The sequence below is a fragment of the Monodelphis domestica genome, chromosome 3, assembly GCF_027887165.1.
Source record: "Monodelphis domestica isolate mMonDom1 chromosome 3, mMonDom1.pri, whole genome shotgun sequence".
Lineage (NCBI taxonomy): Eukaryota > Metazoa > Chordata > Mammalia > Didelphimorphia > Didelphidae > Monodelphis > Monodelphis domestica.
The window spans coordinates 271,335,520-271,352,276 of record NC_077229.1 but is presented as its reverse complement, the minus strand read 5'-3'; the positions used below and the strand labels follow the sequence as shown (position 1 = coordinate 271,352,276).

Below are 16,757 nucleotides of genomic sequence, written 5' to 3'. Positions count from 1 at the left end.
GTAGTAGGTGCTTAATAAATGCTTATTGGTTGGTTGCTTGATTGATGTAAAAATGAAGAAGAAAAGTAGTTCTTTAAAGTGTATTTCAATCTGCATTTGGAAATCTTTGTCCTTGCTCTATAGCTTTCTAAAGCTTATTTTAAGTGTATATAGTTTGTTATGTTGTTTTCTTCTTTCCCATTGGCCTTTCCAACTGGTTGTTGTAAAAAATACCACAAACATAGGAAATGAACTTAATAGTGTAACTAAATGGCTGACATTTATGATTTTTTAAAAACCCTTACTTTCCATCTTAGAATCAATACTGTGTATTAGTTCCAAGGCAGAAGAGAGGTAGGGCTAGGTGATGGGGTTTAAGCGACTTACTCAGGGTCACACAGCTAGGAAATGTCTGAGGATGAATTTGAACTCATGACCTCCTATCCCTAAGCCTGGTTCTCAATTCACTGAGCCACCTACCTGTCCCTATTTATGATTTTTTTAAAGATTAACTGTATCTGCCTTCAGGATCTCCCCTTGAACAGTAGATGGCCTATGTATATGATTTAATTATTCACGAATTGCTTGATGGTATCACAAAAGGTACACTTGAATTACTTTCTGTCACTTTCTGGACTTCATGTTTTGAAATCAGGAGAGACAATGATTTATTAAAAATTAAGATGCCACACAGTTGATATGGCAGGCATTTATTATAAATATAACAAGCTCCAGTGCTTGCTTTGGGGATAAACAGAGATAAAGTTAGATAGAAAGAAGGTCTTGTTTATTTCTTCATAGTCTAACAAAGTTTAGAGAAATCGTTGGCATTTTTTAATCCATTAAGCTGATTTGGGGGAATGACATGCTACATTGTCAACCTGAATTTGTACAACCTGAAAAAGGGTCAAGAAATGAATCATGTACCGTGAAAGGCCCATTTTGACAGGCAACTTAGTTATGAGCAAATAAGTAGAATTTTCATCCAGGATTTGAGAGGTTCCTATGAAATTGTTTTTGCAATTTTCTGAATCTCTCCCTCCAGAGAGTACAATAACTCTACAATGCAAGGAGACTGGCACGGAGAATCTAACCAGCAATGTGTCTCTGTGGTACAAATGCTATGTGGTTAGAGATACGTTCTATGGTGGGAAACTGATCAATGTGCTTTCTTTTAAAATCACTTAGCCATATTTTTAGATTATCTAAACAACTGTGCTAAAAGCCAAGAGCTATAGTTCCTGATTAAGTGCAAATGAGAAGCCCAAACTGGGCTTAGTAAGCTTTAGTCAAATACAAATGAATTCCAAGTTAAATCTCTTTATTCCTACCTCCCACATTCAAATGTCAAAAAAGAGGATTTTAGAGGTTCAACTTACATGCTTGTGATTCTTCTTAACTTAATCACTTTTGTTCTATTAGATGCATGCAATTTGAAGAATAAAATGTGGCCACACAAAAACTTTAAAACAATTTAAGATCTAGAGGAGCTATTATCAGCATTAGGAGGAGTAACCACAATGATGAAATTATACATTTTGAAGTATTGGAGAAATTGGTAATAATATCCATCATTCATATGGTGCTTTAGTTTTTGCTATTGCTTACATACATTATTGTCAACTCAAGACCCCAAACAACCTTGTGAAATAGGTACTGTAGCCATCATTTTATAGATGTCCCTATTTTATAGATGAAGAAACAGAGACTTAGAGAACTTAAGTGACTTGTTCTTGGTTACATAAGTTATAAGTATCAGAGGGAGAATTTGAACTCAGATCTTCCTGACTCAAAGTCTAGGGCTCTATCCTTTCCTTCAAGCTGACTTTTTATAATGTCAAATGCATAGAAAGCAGGAAAATGGTTTGTGCTACTCAGTCCATAAGGAGATAATTAATTCACGTTTTACTTGACATGAATCAGCACTTTATTTGTAATCCAATCAGAAATTAAAATTATAATGGAATAAAATTATAATGCTATTGTTATTAGTTACAATGAAAGCTGTAATTCTAATAATGCTATTATTATTTATTATAATGATAAATAATGATAATAGCATTATTATTATCATCATCAATATAATTATAACAAAAACATAACAAATGTTCAAGAACAGGAAAAAGAGGGCAAATAGCTCATATTCAGTTATGCTAAGACAAATATTATTGTAAAAAAAAAAGAACCTAACTTTAGAAATAAAATGACAGTGTGTTTTGTAAAGAATGAAAAATGATTGAGTAAAAAGACTACAGATTTGAATTTAGTTTTTTTTTTAGTCTTGCCCAACTCTTTGTGACCTCATTTGGGTTTTGTTTTGTTTTTTTTTGGCCAAGATACTGGTATGGTGTGCCATTTCCCTTTCCAGTTCATTTGACAGTTGCTGAGACAAAAAAGGGTTAAGTGGTTTGCCCAGTGTCACACGATGAGCATCTGAGGCCAAATTTTAATTCATGGAGATGAAAACTTCCTGATTTCAGACCAAGCACCTATTCATTGTGCTACCTACCTGCCCCACAGATTTGAATGCTTAAATAGAATTTTTAAAAATCACAGTGTGTTTGTTTTCCCATCACTCCCTTGCACAGAAAACATTTATTGTTCCCTCACTGACTACAGAATTAAGTCCAAACTTTTCAGTTTGACATTCAAGACCCTTCACAATCTAGTTCTGACCTCACTTTCCAGATTGCTCTCCTCCTTATAACTTAGGTCCCAGCCAAGCTCCTGACTATTCATTGATTCATTCAATCTATGAACCAACCAACCAATCAATCAATACACTGGGCTAGGTACTGGGGACACAAATGCCAAGAAAGAAATGGTTGCTCTTTTCAAGAAACTTCCATTTCCTTACCAGACCTTCTGCTGGCCCTCTCTACCTGTAATGCTGCCCTCCACAATGCCATTAGATGAAATCTTACCCATCTTTCTAAACAAATTTCACCTCAGATGCCTTCTATTTGCTCATTAATTGATTAATTGATGCTTTTTCCTTGAAACATATCCTGATATATTCTCATAAAAAAGTGAATTCTTTATTCTCTGCTTTCTCATAGCCCTTGTTATTTCTCTAGTGAGACTTAGCATGTTCTGCTCTTTATGAGTTATTTGTATACAAATCTTATTTCCTTACTAGATAGCAAGTCTCTTGAGGGAAAGAACTGAAACATTCATTCATCTTTGTATGCCTTCACAGCACCTAGTCAAGTGCCATACAGTTATTAGACTATCAATAAAAACTTGAGTGAGTAAAGACCATTTCAATATATTATTTATTGTTAAAATTGTAAATAAAATTCAAAATGTTAAAGAAAGCAATGTTAAATAATAAAACAGCTTCATAGGAAATTTACACCACCAAGAGGCGTAATCAGCTGAAAAATTTATAGCTAGAAGATAGCTTAGAATCCATCTAGTCTAAGATCTTTATGTTATAGATGAAGAAACTGAACCTCAGTGGAGTTATCCAAGGTTACCTGGGTAAAGTATAAAAGGCAGGATTAGAACTGGGTCCTTGATCCCAAATCCAGGGCACATTCCTCCTAACAGCAAGTTCCTCTTTACCCCCTTGAAGATACACATTTTTGTTGTCTTTTGCATAGTCCTTTGCTCTTGCATCCTTATTTGAGATTGCTGTTGTTAACTGTTTTTCAAGCCTGCCAAATCCTAATGCTGATGATGGATATACGCTCCCACCACGATAAGCTCATCATATGAAATCTCATCATTATGAAGATTGATTCAGTTTTCCTATTCAATACCTTCTCAACACCCTCACTTGTCTCTCCTCTCTGATTAGAGGGCTGCAGTCAGGACCAATAAACTCCTACCAAAAACTCCCTTTGTAGAAGGCTCAGAATTTTCCAGTTAATTTCATTTCTTATCAACTGCTTAGCTGAGTTTTGACTCCATGAACATTTTGCCCCAGCCCCAGGTATTTTGTGGAGCAGCCCTCCTTCTGTGTCTGGTCTTCCCTCATAAGCTCCAAGAGGCATGGGGCTCTTTCTTCTTCATGTATTTATTTCTAGTATTTAGCACAGTGTGTAGCCTATAGTAGGCACTGAATAAATGTTTAAGTTTCCTTTTTGATTGATGACTGATGGCCATGATGCTCCACCTGTTATTTGTCCTTAGCAAAGTTTCAGAATCTCATCTTCCCACATTTGAAACTTATGGCTACTTCATGTCTCTGCTCTTGGAAGGATTTGAGTCTTTACTAGAGCACTTAGCATAAAATAAATATCTTTCTACTGAAAGAAGAATTATCTGGCATTAAAATATGTGCATTTATGACTGACTCTGATTCCAGAGACAATAAAAATGCCCAGGGTTGTTTTGGAGCCAGAACAAAAGCAGATTATTAAATTTTCAGTGTGAGTCTTTATACCCAGGAAATCATTTACTGTTCTAGAGTTTGGCTCATTTTTTCCTCCAAACTTAAGAAGGGAAGAAAATATTATTATTGAAGACTAAATTTGAAAGTGTGTTATATGTAAATTTCCCCCACAGACAGCTAGTTGTTAAGCAGTTATTAACATACCCTACATGCTACCCATCACTTGACAAAGTGACAAGCAACTAAAGTTGTGGAAGGAGAAATGCATTTTTGGACCTAGCCAATGATCAAATTTGTTTGGCTTGATCCTGTCATTTTGTTTTGTTTTGTCTTGTTTTTGTAGCAGGGGAGGAGTGGGGTGGGAAATCGAGAAGGGTGGCGACAGGGTAGTGGGAAAAGAAGAAAAGAAAACGAAAGATTGTAATCAAAGCATCTTTTTTTTTTTTTAAGAAATGCAGAGAAAAGAACAGATAGAAGATCAGAAAGAAACACAGGAAAGCAGGACAGCTTTGAACTTTTGGTATACTCAAAGGAAAAGCAAAATCTGAAGTTGCATATGCAATCTCTCTTCTTTTGTTCTACTTGTATAAGGAAACTCCCATTTTATTTGGTGTTTGTCATAAATATATATGTAATAAAAATAAATTACAAAAATAAAATAGAAAATATGCACATTTAATAATGCAATAACATAGACTTGTTCAAGTCAGATGATTTGTTTTTCATGTCTCCTACCGATTAGGAAAACCAAAAAGGAATAGTGACTAAATTTTCATGACACATTTAAATGTCCTCACTAGTTGCTGAGTGCTCATATCAACTCACTGGCAACTTAATTCTGTAATATTAATTTCTAGTTATGTTGGCATTTATTGCTATGCAATTACAAACTTCAAGTTTCATTCCCTTAAATAATCTATAGAACATTTTCAAAGGACTTCTTTCATTTTGGCTATTCATATTCCATTTAATTCAATGGAAATCAGAAAGTTACCTAAACTTAAATTTTACCTCCCACCAGCTTTAGATTGTTTGTGTGATTAGAAAGGAGTCTGCATATGAGAATGGAGAATAAAACATTCTTCCTAAAGATTGTATATATGTGTGTGCCTATATGGATATACATATATATGTAAACACTGAAAAGCTATGTTACAGTCCTCAATTTCTCTTTCTTACTGATTGCCCACCACGTGTTATGATTTATGTCTGAAAATTCTATTGCTGACAATATTTAAGTTTTTCATGGCAAAACTGTCAACCCAGTTTATGCTCAAATTGCTTTCAGTGGTGATGGCTAGAAGTGAACTATCCACATTTATTCATTCATCAGAAAGCATAACAGCCTCTAAAATGGATTGAGCTTGATATAGCCCTAAATTCTGCCCAAGGGAGCCATTTATAATGACAAAAGGACTAATGTCATTTTTCAGTGCAGGGTAGTGGGAAAAGCACTGGATTTGGAGTCACAGGGCCTGGATTAGAGTTCTGGTTTTGCCACTTAAAGAGATGCTAGGTGGCACAGTAATTATGGTGTCAGGGCTGGAATCAGGAAGACATCTTCCTGAGTTCAAATATGGCCTTAGATACTTACAAGCTGTGTGACCCTGGACAAGTCACTTAATCCTATTTACTTGAGTTTCTTCATCTGTACAATTAGATGGAGAAGAAAATGGCAAACCACTCCAGAATCCCCCAAATGGAGTCATGAAGACTAGGACATGCATGACTAAAAATGACTGAACAACAATGGAAATTTGCCACTTACTGGGTACATGATTAGGTACAAGTCCTACTTGCTTCTTTTGGACCTTAATTTCCTCATCTGTAAAAATATTCCTGTCAAAATAAGAGCTCAATATACTCCCTCTGCCTCTTAATCACCCCTCTCCATGCACAGTGAAGGAAAAGGCTTTCTTTTCTTTTGTCTAGTTTTCCCCTTGGACCTATGGGGAAACAGCTTCTGTGCAAGCTTTTTCTTACTCTTAAATAGGTCAAAAATCTTAGAAAGTGATAGAAAAGTAAAAGATGAGGAGTCCAGAATTCTAGAGGATGGGGAGAGGAGAAGAAAGGGCAGGGGATACACTATGTACTCATGCGTGTTAAAACTCTTTATTACCAAACAGTTTTTCAAAAATGTTTATATACAAAAGCATAAAAATATGTGGTTGAACACCATATTTTAATAGCACTACCCATCCTCTCCTGTGTTAAATTAGTCCAGTGGTTCTGGTCATATGTTGTAATGTGTAGCAGTTGTTTTCAGCTGTCTCTTAGGCAACAAATGCTGCATCATAACTCACAAACATCCCCAAAGTTCAGAACTGGAGAATGTGATTTAGGAATGACATACCTTATTCTACAAGATCTTAGGAAGGACTGTGAATAATTATCTGGCAATCTCAAGAAGATTTATAAGTACAGTTCAATATTGGGGGTGGATTTGGCTATCCATTTAAGAAGCACTTCATGTTTTAATCAATTTAAAAGAATTCCAGGATTACAGCAACAGAATATATCATTTGCTCTTTGCAAATTTATAATGACATAATTATTTTGTTACTAGTTATTCCAGGGATAGAGGAAATAGAAATGAACACAGCTGTTGCTGAACTCAATAGACTGATGTTAGTGTTACTCCTAAAAGGAGTGTGTGAATATCTTCCATTGAAAAGCACTAGTTATCTTACCGGTGACAACCAAGGTTTAAACATCAGACCTAGAAAGCCAAATATGTGCCTTAAAAAGGCAGTAGGAAGAACATAGGGGCTAAATTTACTTTGGCAGTATTTATGAACTCCCATAACTCTTGAGGTGCTCATTGATTTTATGTTTGCTTAAAGAATGCTTTACATTAGCACTTTAATTTAAGACATTTACAGGGCTTAATATTGGATTCCATGAGTCTGGAAATAAAATCGTCATGAAATTCTGGATTCCTGAGTAATGGGTTAATAATTAAAAGAAAAAAATGTCAATAATAGCTGCGTTAGTAATATTCCTAAATGCTTGCTTTTATTATTGTCTATAGCTTAGAGAAACTCTCAAGCTGGTTCCAGAACTAGGAGAATACCAAATTTTCAATTCCCAATTCTTTCCTTGTAACCCAAACATTTGTTTGGTGTATACTCAAGGAAAGCAAAAGAATTATTTAATGATTTAGAGAAATAAACTTAAGTAAAAAGATAAACCTGCTCTAAGAAAAATAATTTTATAACACAATGTAAGGCTTAACACGTATGTGAAATTTTATTGTCTTTGTATTCCCAGCACCCAACAAAGAGCCCAGCACACAGTAGACATTTAATAACTTCTTGTTGATTAATTCATTGATTTAAAATTACTCATTTTTTTTTGCTCTTCTATTGTGTAGATGATAGGAAGTTGATTGTATATCAGTTATATTAAATTGCCCTAATTTGGGGAATCTATTGTAATTAAGAAAAATAATATTTTGCCAATAAAAATGTCATAAAGAATATTTTGGAAAAGCAGGATTAATTAGGTCAGTGACATGGATCATTAGCTCTCTTTTACATGAAGTAGTGGAAAAAGTACTGAATTTGAAGTAAGAGGATCTGAGTTTGAATCCCAATTCTGCCACTTGCCATTTGAGAGAGAGCAAGTTTGCCTAATCTCTCTGAGTTTCAGTTTCTTTATCTGCAAAATAAAAGTGTTTGACTAGAAAATCATTAGGCCCCCTAGTTCTTGGTCAGTCAGCAAGCATCTAAGTGTTCCCTAAGTGCTAGGCACTAAGCATTCAAAGAAAGGCAAAAATAGTCCCATCAAATAGGAGAGAGCCATGGAAATATGTAGGTCCATAAATATCAATATAGAGTAGATGGAACATGATCAGAAAAGAGGTTTGAAGGGTTAACTGAAAAAAGATAAATGTGAATTATCTTTTTAAAAAGCCAGGAAAACTAAGAGGCAGAGGCAATGGGGCAGGATACTCCAGGCATGAGAAATGGTCAGTACAAAGGCATTAGAGAGCGTCATGTTTAAGGAATGGCAAGTAAGTCCATTTAGATGCATTGGAGAGTAAGTAGGGAGTAACATTTAAGAAAATTGGAAAGAAAGGAAAACTAAGTTTTTAAGACATCCTTTAAATGTCAATACTATATTTACTATATAAGGCTATATTTGATCTTGAAGGTAATAGGGAGCCACTGAATTTCATTGAAAAGGGAAGTGACATAGTAAGACTTGCACTTTTTTAAAAAATGACCTTGTCAGCTAATTAAAGGATGGAGTGGGGTGGGGAAAGACTAGAGGTAGAATGACCTAAGAGAAAGATATTTATTGCAATAATCCAAGCATAATATGATAAGGACCTCTGTGGTTGTAGATGTGTGAGTGGAGAAAGAAATGAATATATACAAAAGGTGTTGGGAAGATAGAAATAATATTTGTTACTGGGTTGGATATATGGGATGGGTGCAAGTGAAGAGTCAAAGATGAGGCTGAGAATGTAAGACTGGTTGCCTGAGAGGATAGTAGGGTCATTCAGAAGATGGGAGGGTTTGTGAGAGGTAGATACAATGAGTTCTGTTTTGGAAATATTGAGTTTGAGATACTTAAAGCACATTCAATTTAATATGTTCCAAAGGCAGTTAGTGAAGCAGGACTGTAGCTCAGGAGAGGGATTAGGGCTGGTTATATAGATCTGGGAGTGAAAGCCCCAAATGTAGACAACTTTCTCAAGGCATCTATCCATGAAAGAGAGAATAGATATAGAATGATAGCCAGTTTGGATAAGAGCAAATGAGAATTTTTTAAGGATAGAAGAGAAATGATTATGCTTGTAGTCAGCAAAGAAATAGTCAGTAGATAAGGAAAGATGAAAGATAGGAGAGAGAATGGTTATGTAAGTGGGGAGCAATCTGCTGGAGAATTGGGAAGGAATGAGACCAAGGGTACATGTCTAGGGTCTGGCTGTGGCAAGGAGAAGGGCAACATCTTCAAGTCAGCCTGGATTGAAGGAAGACATATAATAAGAGCATTTCTGAATGATGCAAGACTGGGGTGGGGAGGGGAAGAGGTGGAGTTCTTGCCAAATGTCCTCAAATTTTCATTGAAGTATAAAGTGATATCCTTAGCTGAGGGAGTGGGGCTAAGGGGTAATTTAAGGAGAGATCAAAAGGTTTGGAATAGCCCCTGTGGAGAGTGGGATAGCAAATCAATTAGGGATGAATAGTATGTTTTCCTTGCTGGTTTGGGCCCAGTAGAGATTAGATAATATAAATTTGTAATGAACCCAGTAAACATGGTTTTATGATTTCCTTTCTTCTCAGCAGAACATAAATAGCAGTGAAGATAATACATGTTGGGAATAATACATACAGGGTTGGGGTTAGGCAAGGTTTGATTGGTGACAGGATACAAGAAGAGAAGGATTCAAGAGTTGAGGATAGTTTAGAGTTGAATTAATTCACTAGAGAGAGTTAAGTTGGTTCACCAAAGGAAAGGAGGAAATCATAGGTGCAAGGATGAAGTTTTGAGAAATAATAGAGGTGGTATGTCAGTGAGTCCCAATTGACTCTCTCAAAAAATATAATCATGGCCCACATTTACATTTAATTTCATTTTCTCTATCATTTCTTAAGACAACCAATAAACAACAAATCAAGTCTCAACTTCTAGCATTTGTCAATTTCTGAAGTATAGATGAGATGCTCTTCTGGAAAATTTAATAATAAGCTTTCCAGAGTCAGTTCAAGATGGTGGAGAAATTGATTCTGCAGTAAGGGTTGGGGACTATAAAACATAAGAAATGATAAAATGATAAAAGACTGGCCTGATAAAAAAGAATTTTGGAGAACACAACAAAATAGAACATTTGTGGGCAATGGCAAAGTCAAGGGTATCTTGCCTACACACATTTTTCTGTGTAGCTGCAGTGGAAAGTAAAAGTAGGTCAATAGAACTGAGTAGACTGAATAACAGGGAAGTTAGGGTAAATGAGGGAGCACCAATGTGATGATGAATCGCCCTTGAATGAGGATGAGAAATTGGGAAAAGAGAAAGACTGTGAGTCAGGTACTGAATTCCTTAAAGAAAGAAGAATAATTATATGATATTACATTCATGTGTATAATATTGACTCTGTTTTATAGTGAGTCAATGACAAATTGAAGAGCAGAAGTCAATGCCAGTCCTCTATTCTAGGCCAATAATTCACAGAAAAACAGAATTTCACATTTGGAAGGGACCTCAGAAGCCATCAAATACATACCCCCCAAAAAAGAGTGCCCTGTACAGCATACTGACAAATGATCATCTAACCTTTGTCTCAAGAACTCCAATGAAAGGGAACTGACTACGTTCTAATGATCCTCATTCCACTTAGGAATAGTGCTTTAACAAGTTTTGGGTCCCCCCCCCCCCGATCTTCTGCCTTTCTTAATGAAGCCTAAGATCACATTAGCTTCTTTGGCTCTCAAATGGCACACAAAAAGCAATGCTAAGATAAAGTTGTAAAGAGATAAAGATACCCTTTCTTTGGGTATCTTTTATTTTGTAGCCCACTTCTCTCACTTATTTCCTCCCCCACTCCCAATCTGGGGTGCCTTCATGTTGTCACTGAATCTTCAGGGCGATAGAATCGCAAGAGCCTTGATTTCAGAAGGACCCTAAATTAATGTCTATAGGACCCTAATGTCTATAATATCCCTAGCAAATGGTCATCTGGCTTCTGATGAATCTTAGTCCAGAGAGGGACAGCTCACTATTCCCTAAACCAGACTATTCAGCTTTTAGACAACCCTTATTGTTAGAAAGCATTTGCTTAGGTTGAGCTCTCAGTTTTACTGTCACTTCAGCCCTTTGCTCCTAGTTCTGTATGTGATCAAGGAAAAAAAAAAAGCTAATCCTTCTTCTCAATGACAATTCTTTTAACACCCTTAAAGACAGCTATCATTTCCCCTGACTTCCTTATCAGTTCTTTTCTCCAGGCTAAACATCCTCTGTTCTTTCAACTGATTCTCATGTTTCCTCTTGGATCCCAGTCCTCTCACCATCCTTGTACACTCTCCTGGAAAACTTACATCCTATCAATGTTTCTTTTTAAATGTGGAACTTTCCATATTCTAAAATGTGAAAACAATACACCATGTGAGATCTGACCAAGACAGTGTACAGCAGAACCATTTTTTCTCTGGCTTTCAACATGTTATGTTTATTAATACAGTCCAAAACTGAATTAGCTCTTTCAGCTACACTATTTCATTGCTTATTCATAATATGTTTGCAGTCTGCTAAAACAACTGGCCCTTTTCCAAATAGGGCAACCCCTGGCAGTGCCTCCTACAAGTGTCCCACGTTCTGAACCTTTCAGTTTTCAGTTCCCATTTTGTCTCTCTAAATGTGCCTGACTTATGCCTTATTCTCTCTGCACAGGCAAACCCAATAAATTAACTCAAATTGATGTGCTAATGGTCAAAAGAGGTGGCTCTCCTAATAATATTTACAATTTAACAGAAGCCTTCAACCTAATGTTTTATGCAAAGTATGAATAATCTGGTAATTTCAGGTCCTACAACCAGGCAGTAAGTGGGAGAGATTTTTTTTTTTTATAAAGAGGACTTCAGGTATCCCTCAAATTATAACATGAAGGAAACTAGCTGTGAGTGCACAGTGAGTAAATAAGATTCTACAGATTCTCTGTAGACTGGTCCAAATTATGATGCAAATCTCTTCAAAATAAATCTTTAGCTGTTTCTTTTGGGGGAGAGCAAATACATTTTCCACTGAAGAATGGAATGAAAACTACAAAGAACCCCTGCAAACATGTAAAATGTAAGTATAATTATTTTTTTTCAGTCATTTTTTAATCAGGTCCAACTCTTCAGGATCCCATTTGTGTTTTTCTTGGCAAAGATACTGGAGTAGTTTGCCATTTACTTCTTCAGTTCATTTTACAAATGAAAAAACTGAGGCAAACAGGGTTAAATGATTTTCCCAGGATCGCACAGCTAGTAAATGTCTGAGGCCAGATTTGAATTCAGGAAGATGAGTTTTCTTGACTCCAGGTCCAGCACTCTATCCATTGTACCACCTAACCACTCCTGTAAGTGTTATTACATATCCTGTAAGAACTTACAATACTTTGGGGGGGGGGGGAGGTAATTTTTGCAGAGACCCATGAGAGGGCTTAGGGTAGGTGGGAGTTAGTGATTTGCTCTGTTGAAGGGGGCCTTAGGCTGCAGTCTGAATGCCACTGGGGTAAGACATGCTTGCTGCCCTTGGTGATGAGTAAAAAGAAACGAGTGAATTCTGGTCCAAAAGGGGTAGTAAAGGATCACAAAAAGAACATTCAGCAATCTGAACACTCCCTCTTTTGGTAGCTGATTACATGGTGCTAGGCTTGCTCCCAACAGGAGAAAATACAACCCTGAACCTTCGGTATCCAAAAAGAAGAAAATTCCCTTCACCTGGCTTGTGGTATGTCTCTGTAGGAAATCGAATTCAGGGACTAAAACAACTAGGAAATGTAGAACAATTGAAGCAAAATTGTAACTCCTAGTACTATGTTTATGGTTGCCTATTAGGAGAGTGAGTCTTCATAGTGCCAAAAGTTTCCTTAAAAGTGTGTGTGGGCTTACCAAGCTCCACCCTTTAGACAGCAACTCTGGCAAATGAATAAGTGATCGCATCACTAGTCTTCTGAGTGCTGGAAACTCACTGTAACTGTATCCGGATGGCATTTTTAAGCATCCAACTACCAATTTGAGCTCTGAACTGGTGCCTGCTTGCATGTTTATTGAAATGTGTTATCTTAAACAAAACAAAAAAGGAAACTTGAATCTCATGTATATACAATTGCTTGCTAACCTCTAAATAATTTTCTTTGATGCTCACGTTGAAATTATTTATTTGAGATATAAATCATGATCCTGCTGACAAAACCCTGCATTTCTCCTAAACAGAAAGATGCCTTGCAAAGCTCTTCTTGTAACTATTTCATTTTTTAAGGTAAGATATTATCTGATACTTCCGTAAACAAAACTTCAGGGGACCCAATCCAGTGGAGTCTTAAACTGAATGTGTCACAACTAAAACACATGTGTGCACCAAGTAGACTTAAACACACAAGTAAATTGAAGTTTCAACTTTAAGAGATGCAAAACTAAGAACAGCTATTTTTCCAGTCAGTGGATCTTATGGAGAAAGATGCCAAATACATTTCCCAAGCCAGCTAAAAACCTCCACTGGCACCTAATCATTGCCAGATGTTTAGAAGGCACACCAAGAACATCACAAAATCATGAAGCAAACACACACTCACACTGCAACATACCAGCCTCCCCAGCTGGTAAACTGCCCAAAAGAAGAAAAATGAAAATATAGGAAAGAGGCTGGGAAATGCTTGAGAAAGTTAAAGGAAAAAACTGACTGGGAAGAATTATTACTACTCTCCTCTCCTCCCCATATTTTTTCAATTAAAAAGTTGGAAACTGGAATCCGTAAACAACTACTTATGGTTTCAAACTCCTTCAGAGAGACAAGGGGGAGAGTGGAGGGGGGCACTTCGAAGTAGTCACATTCAGTCTGCATGGTGCATATTCTTCTTCACACACACACACGCACAAGCACACACGAACCCGCACCCACGCACGCGATCTGCCTGGGTTCCCCAAAGGACTGGGCACGAAGTTTTTACGGGACAGACACCGCTTCCTCCCTTCCTCCCTTGGTCCCCATGCTCTCTAGGAGTCTGGAGCAGGTATCTGTCTCTGTGTCTGTCTCTGTGTCTGTCTCTGTCGCTGTCTCTGACTCTGACTCTGTCTCTGTCTCTGCCTGTCTGTCTGTCTTTCTCTCCCCACTGGCTGCCAGGTACTGACAGATGCCCCCCCTTACCCAAAAGCAGCTAAGAAAAGCTGAGAGATGGAGCGTCCCCAAGCCCCCAGGTGCCTGCCCCCTTCTCGCCTGACCTTTCATGTTGACAGAAAAAAGGAGCCGCCTGGGAGATCTGGAGCGCAGCAGAGACTGAAGTTTGCCGGGGTCCTCTTTCTTATTGTACTTCCATGTTCAAGCCCTGGTGGGACGTTGCTGCTGCTGCTGCTGTTACTGTTGCTGCTGCTGCTGTTGCTGTTGCTTCCCAAAGTAGCTGCTGCTGCTGCCTCCTGCTAACTATGCCTGTTGCCTGTCCTCCTCCTGACCAGTCAGTGGGTCCTCTGAGCTCCGGCTCAGCGTCTCAGGCTCTTTCCAAGTCTGAAAACTTGGAGATCACACAGCATTCACGCACCCGACCCGACGAAAGGAGGCGCAACTCACAAGAGCATCCCCTCCCCTTTTCACCCAGTCCTCAGAGGCAAGGGGAGAGGGCGGCGAAAAACCTGGGGGTAGTAGTTCCTACAGAGCTCTTTCCTTTCTCTCGACTTGGTCTCTCCTCAGCTTTCTCTCTCTCTTTTCTCTGTCTCCTGCGTGACACCCCGTGTTTACAGGGCGGGTGTCCCTCCCTAAGTCTCTGAAGTCTGGCTGCCACCAATCACTGCCACCGCTACTGAGAAGATCTCCGAATTGCTTTGCTCTCTGGACATCAGATGTTAGAGGTTTAAGATAAATTGCGTAAGTATGATCCAACAAGTTAACTGCTAGTTTTTGAGCTTTAAATTGGCCGAACTAGCGCAGTGAACGTCAAAAGTTCATTTTAAACTGATTACACTAGGAAAAGGAACAAACAAACCCAGCCACCCTGCAACAACAATTACTCCCCCCCCCCCCCCGAAAAAAATTAACTACCATATACGTAGTAGCTCTGATAGTCAACTCCAGTGCCGTACTGGAGCCCTAGTCAGATATGAAGCCCCAGGGAGGAGGCTAAAAAGGTGTTGAGGGGATCTGTCTATCCTCTGTGAGTCATTCAGGGAAAGATTCGGGCAAAAACTGCCTGGAACGAGAAGGTAGAAAGGGTCTGAAATCCCTTTAATGGGCAGGTCAAGGATATATTTTATCATCTAATTGTTTCTCACAATGCTTTTACCACCAACCCAGGATCCTTTAACATATTGAGAAAAGAGAGGGTTAAAAAAATCTTGCTTCAAAAAGTGCCTTTCCACCTACTATTCTGGAAATAATCAGGAATGCATATTTATTTCCTAGGCATAGGATTTGATAGATTCCTTTGTAGATCACTGATTCAGGTCACTTTATTTTGAGCAATTATAGTATTTATTTACATTTATAAGGGTCTTAGGTTCAATAAGAAAGGAAGAATAACACCATATAGTTAGTCTTGAAATCAGGAATTCTGAGTTTAAATCCTACCTCTGACACATTCTAGCCTCCAACCTTGGGCAAGTCTTTTAACTTTTCTGTGCTCTAGGCAATTCTAAAAAGGAAAGATGCCAACCTGCATTGGAGAGGGAGTTTCCTCATCTAGGACTTCCTTATACCCATAAAATTACAGATCCAGCCCTTTCTTTCTAAAATTTAAAATGTATATGTATTCTTTATGCATATTCTTCCCTTCCATCCTCTGAATCCTATGACCACTTAGTAGATAATATATGTTATTATCCCCACTTTATAGTTAAGGAACCTGAGACACAGAGAAGGTTGAAACTAAGCAAGTAGGGCAGTCATATCCTTCTTTCCTCTCACCACCATGGTGGGGGACAGGAGAGAACCTGTGATCTCTTTGGTGTAGGGAACATCTTATAAGAAAGTTCTATCCATGCTGTTTTGCTTTTTTTAACCTTACTTTCTATCATAGCAACAACACTAAGATGGAAGGGCAAGAGCTAGGTAAATGGGATTAAGTGACTAGCTCAGGGTCACACAGCTAGTTAACATCTGAGGCCCAATTCAAATCTCTATTCACTGTCTGAGTGAACTTCTCTTAGAACAATTCTTTTGATAGTGTATCTGCAGTTTATAGTCTTAGGGAATTATCTGAGGTGCTAAGATGTTAAATGAGGTACCTCTTGGGACATACAGTCTATGTGTCAGAAGAGAGATTTGAATATGAGTCTTTCTAATTCTAGGGAAAGTCTTCTAGCAGTCACACTATGTTGCCTCTTATTTATACAGATAAAGAAACTGAGGCACAGAGCAAGGAAGTGAGTAGAATTGCACGGCTAGTAAGAGGCAGACTTAGGAATGGAACCCAGTTCTTGTGATTCTGTCTCTAGGGATTGCCTATGTGCCATGTGGTCAGGTGCCATGATGGTTTTTCTTTTTTTTTTTTTAAACCCTTACCTTCCGTCTTGGAGTCAATACTGTGTATTGGCTCCAAGGCAGAAGAGTGGTAAGGGTAGGCAATGGGGGTCAAGTGACTTGCCCAGGGTCACACAGCTAGGAAGTGGCTGAGGCCGGATTTGAACCTAGGACCTCCCGTCTCTAGGCCTGGCTCTCAATCCACTGAGCTACCCAGCTGCCCCCTCATGATGGTTTTTCTGCATCCATTCTCAGTCGTTTAAGGAAGTCTATGTGTAAG

General features: G+C 38.0%; 1 protein-coding gene across 1 annotated transcript in view; it reads right to left on the bottom strand.

Moving 5' to 3' along the window:
- The window catches only part of COLEC12 (collectin subfamily member 12), a 242,615-nt gene extending 227,763 nt beyond the window's left edge, over positions 1-14,852 (bottom strand). Inside the window, exon 1 of the mRNA XM_007487639.2 lies at positions 14,251-14,852. Within this exon, the coding sequence (XP_007487701.1) occupies positions 14,251-14,257 (7 nt within the window). The 5' untranslated portion in view covers positions 14,258-14,852. The remainder of the gene's footprint in view (positions 1-14,250) is intronic.
- Positions 14,853-16,757: the final 1,905 nt, after the last annotated feature.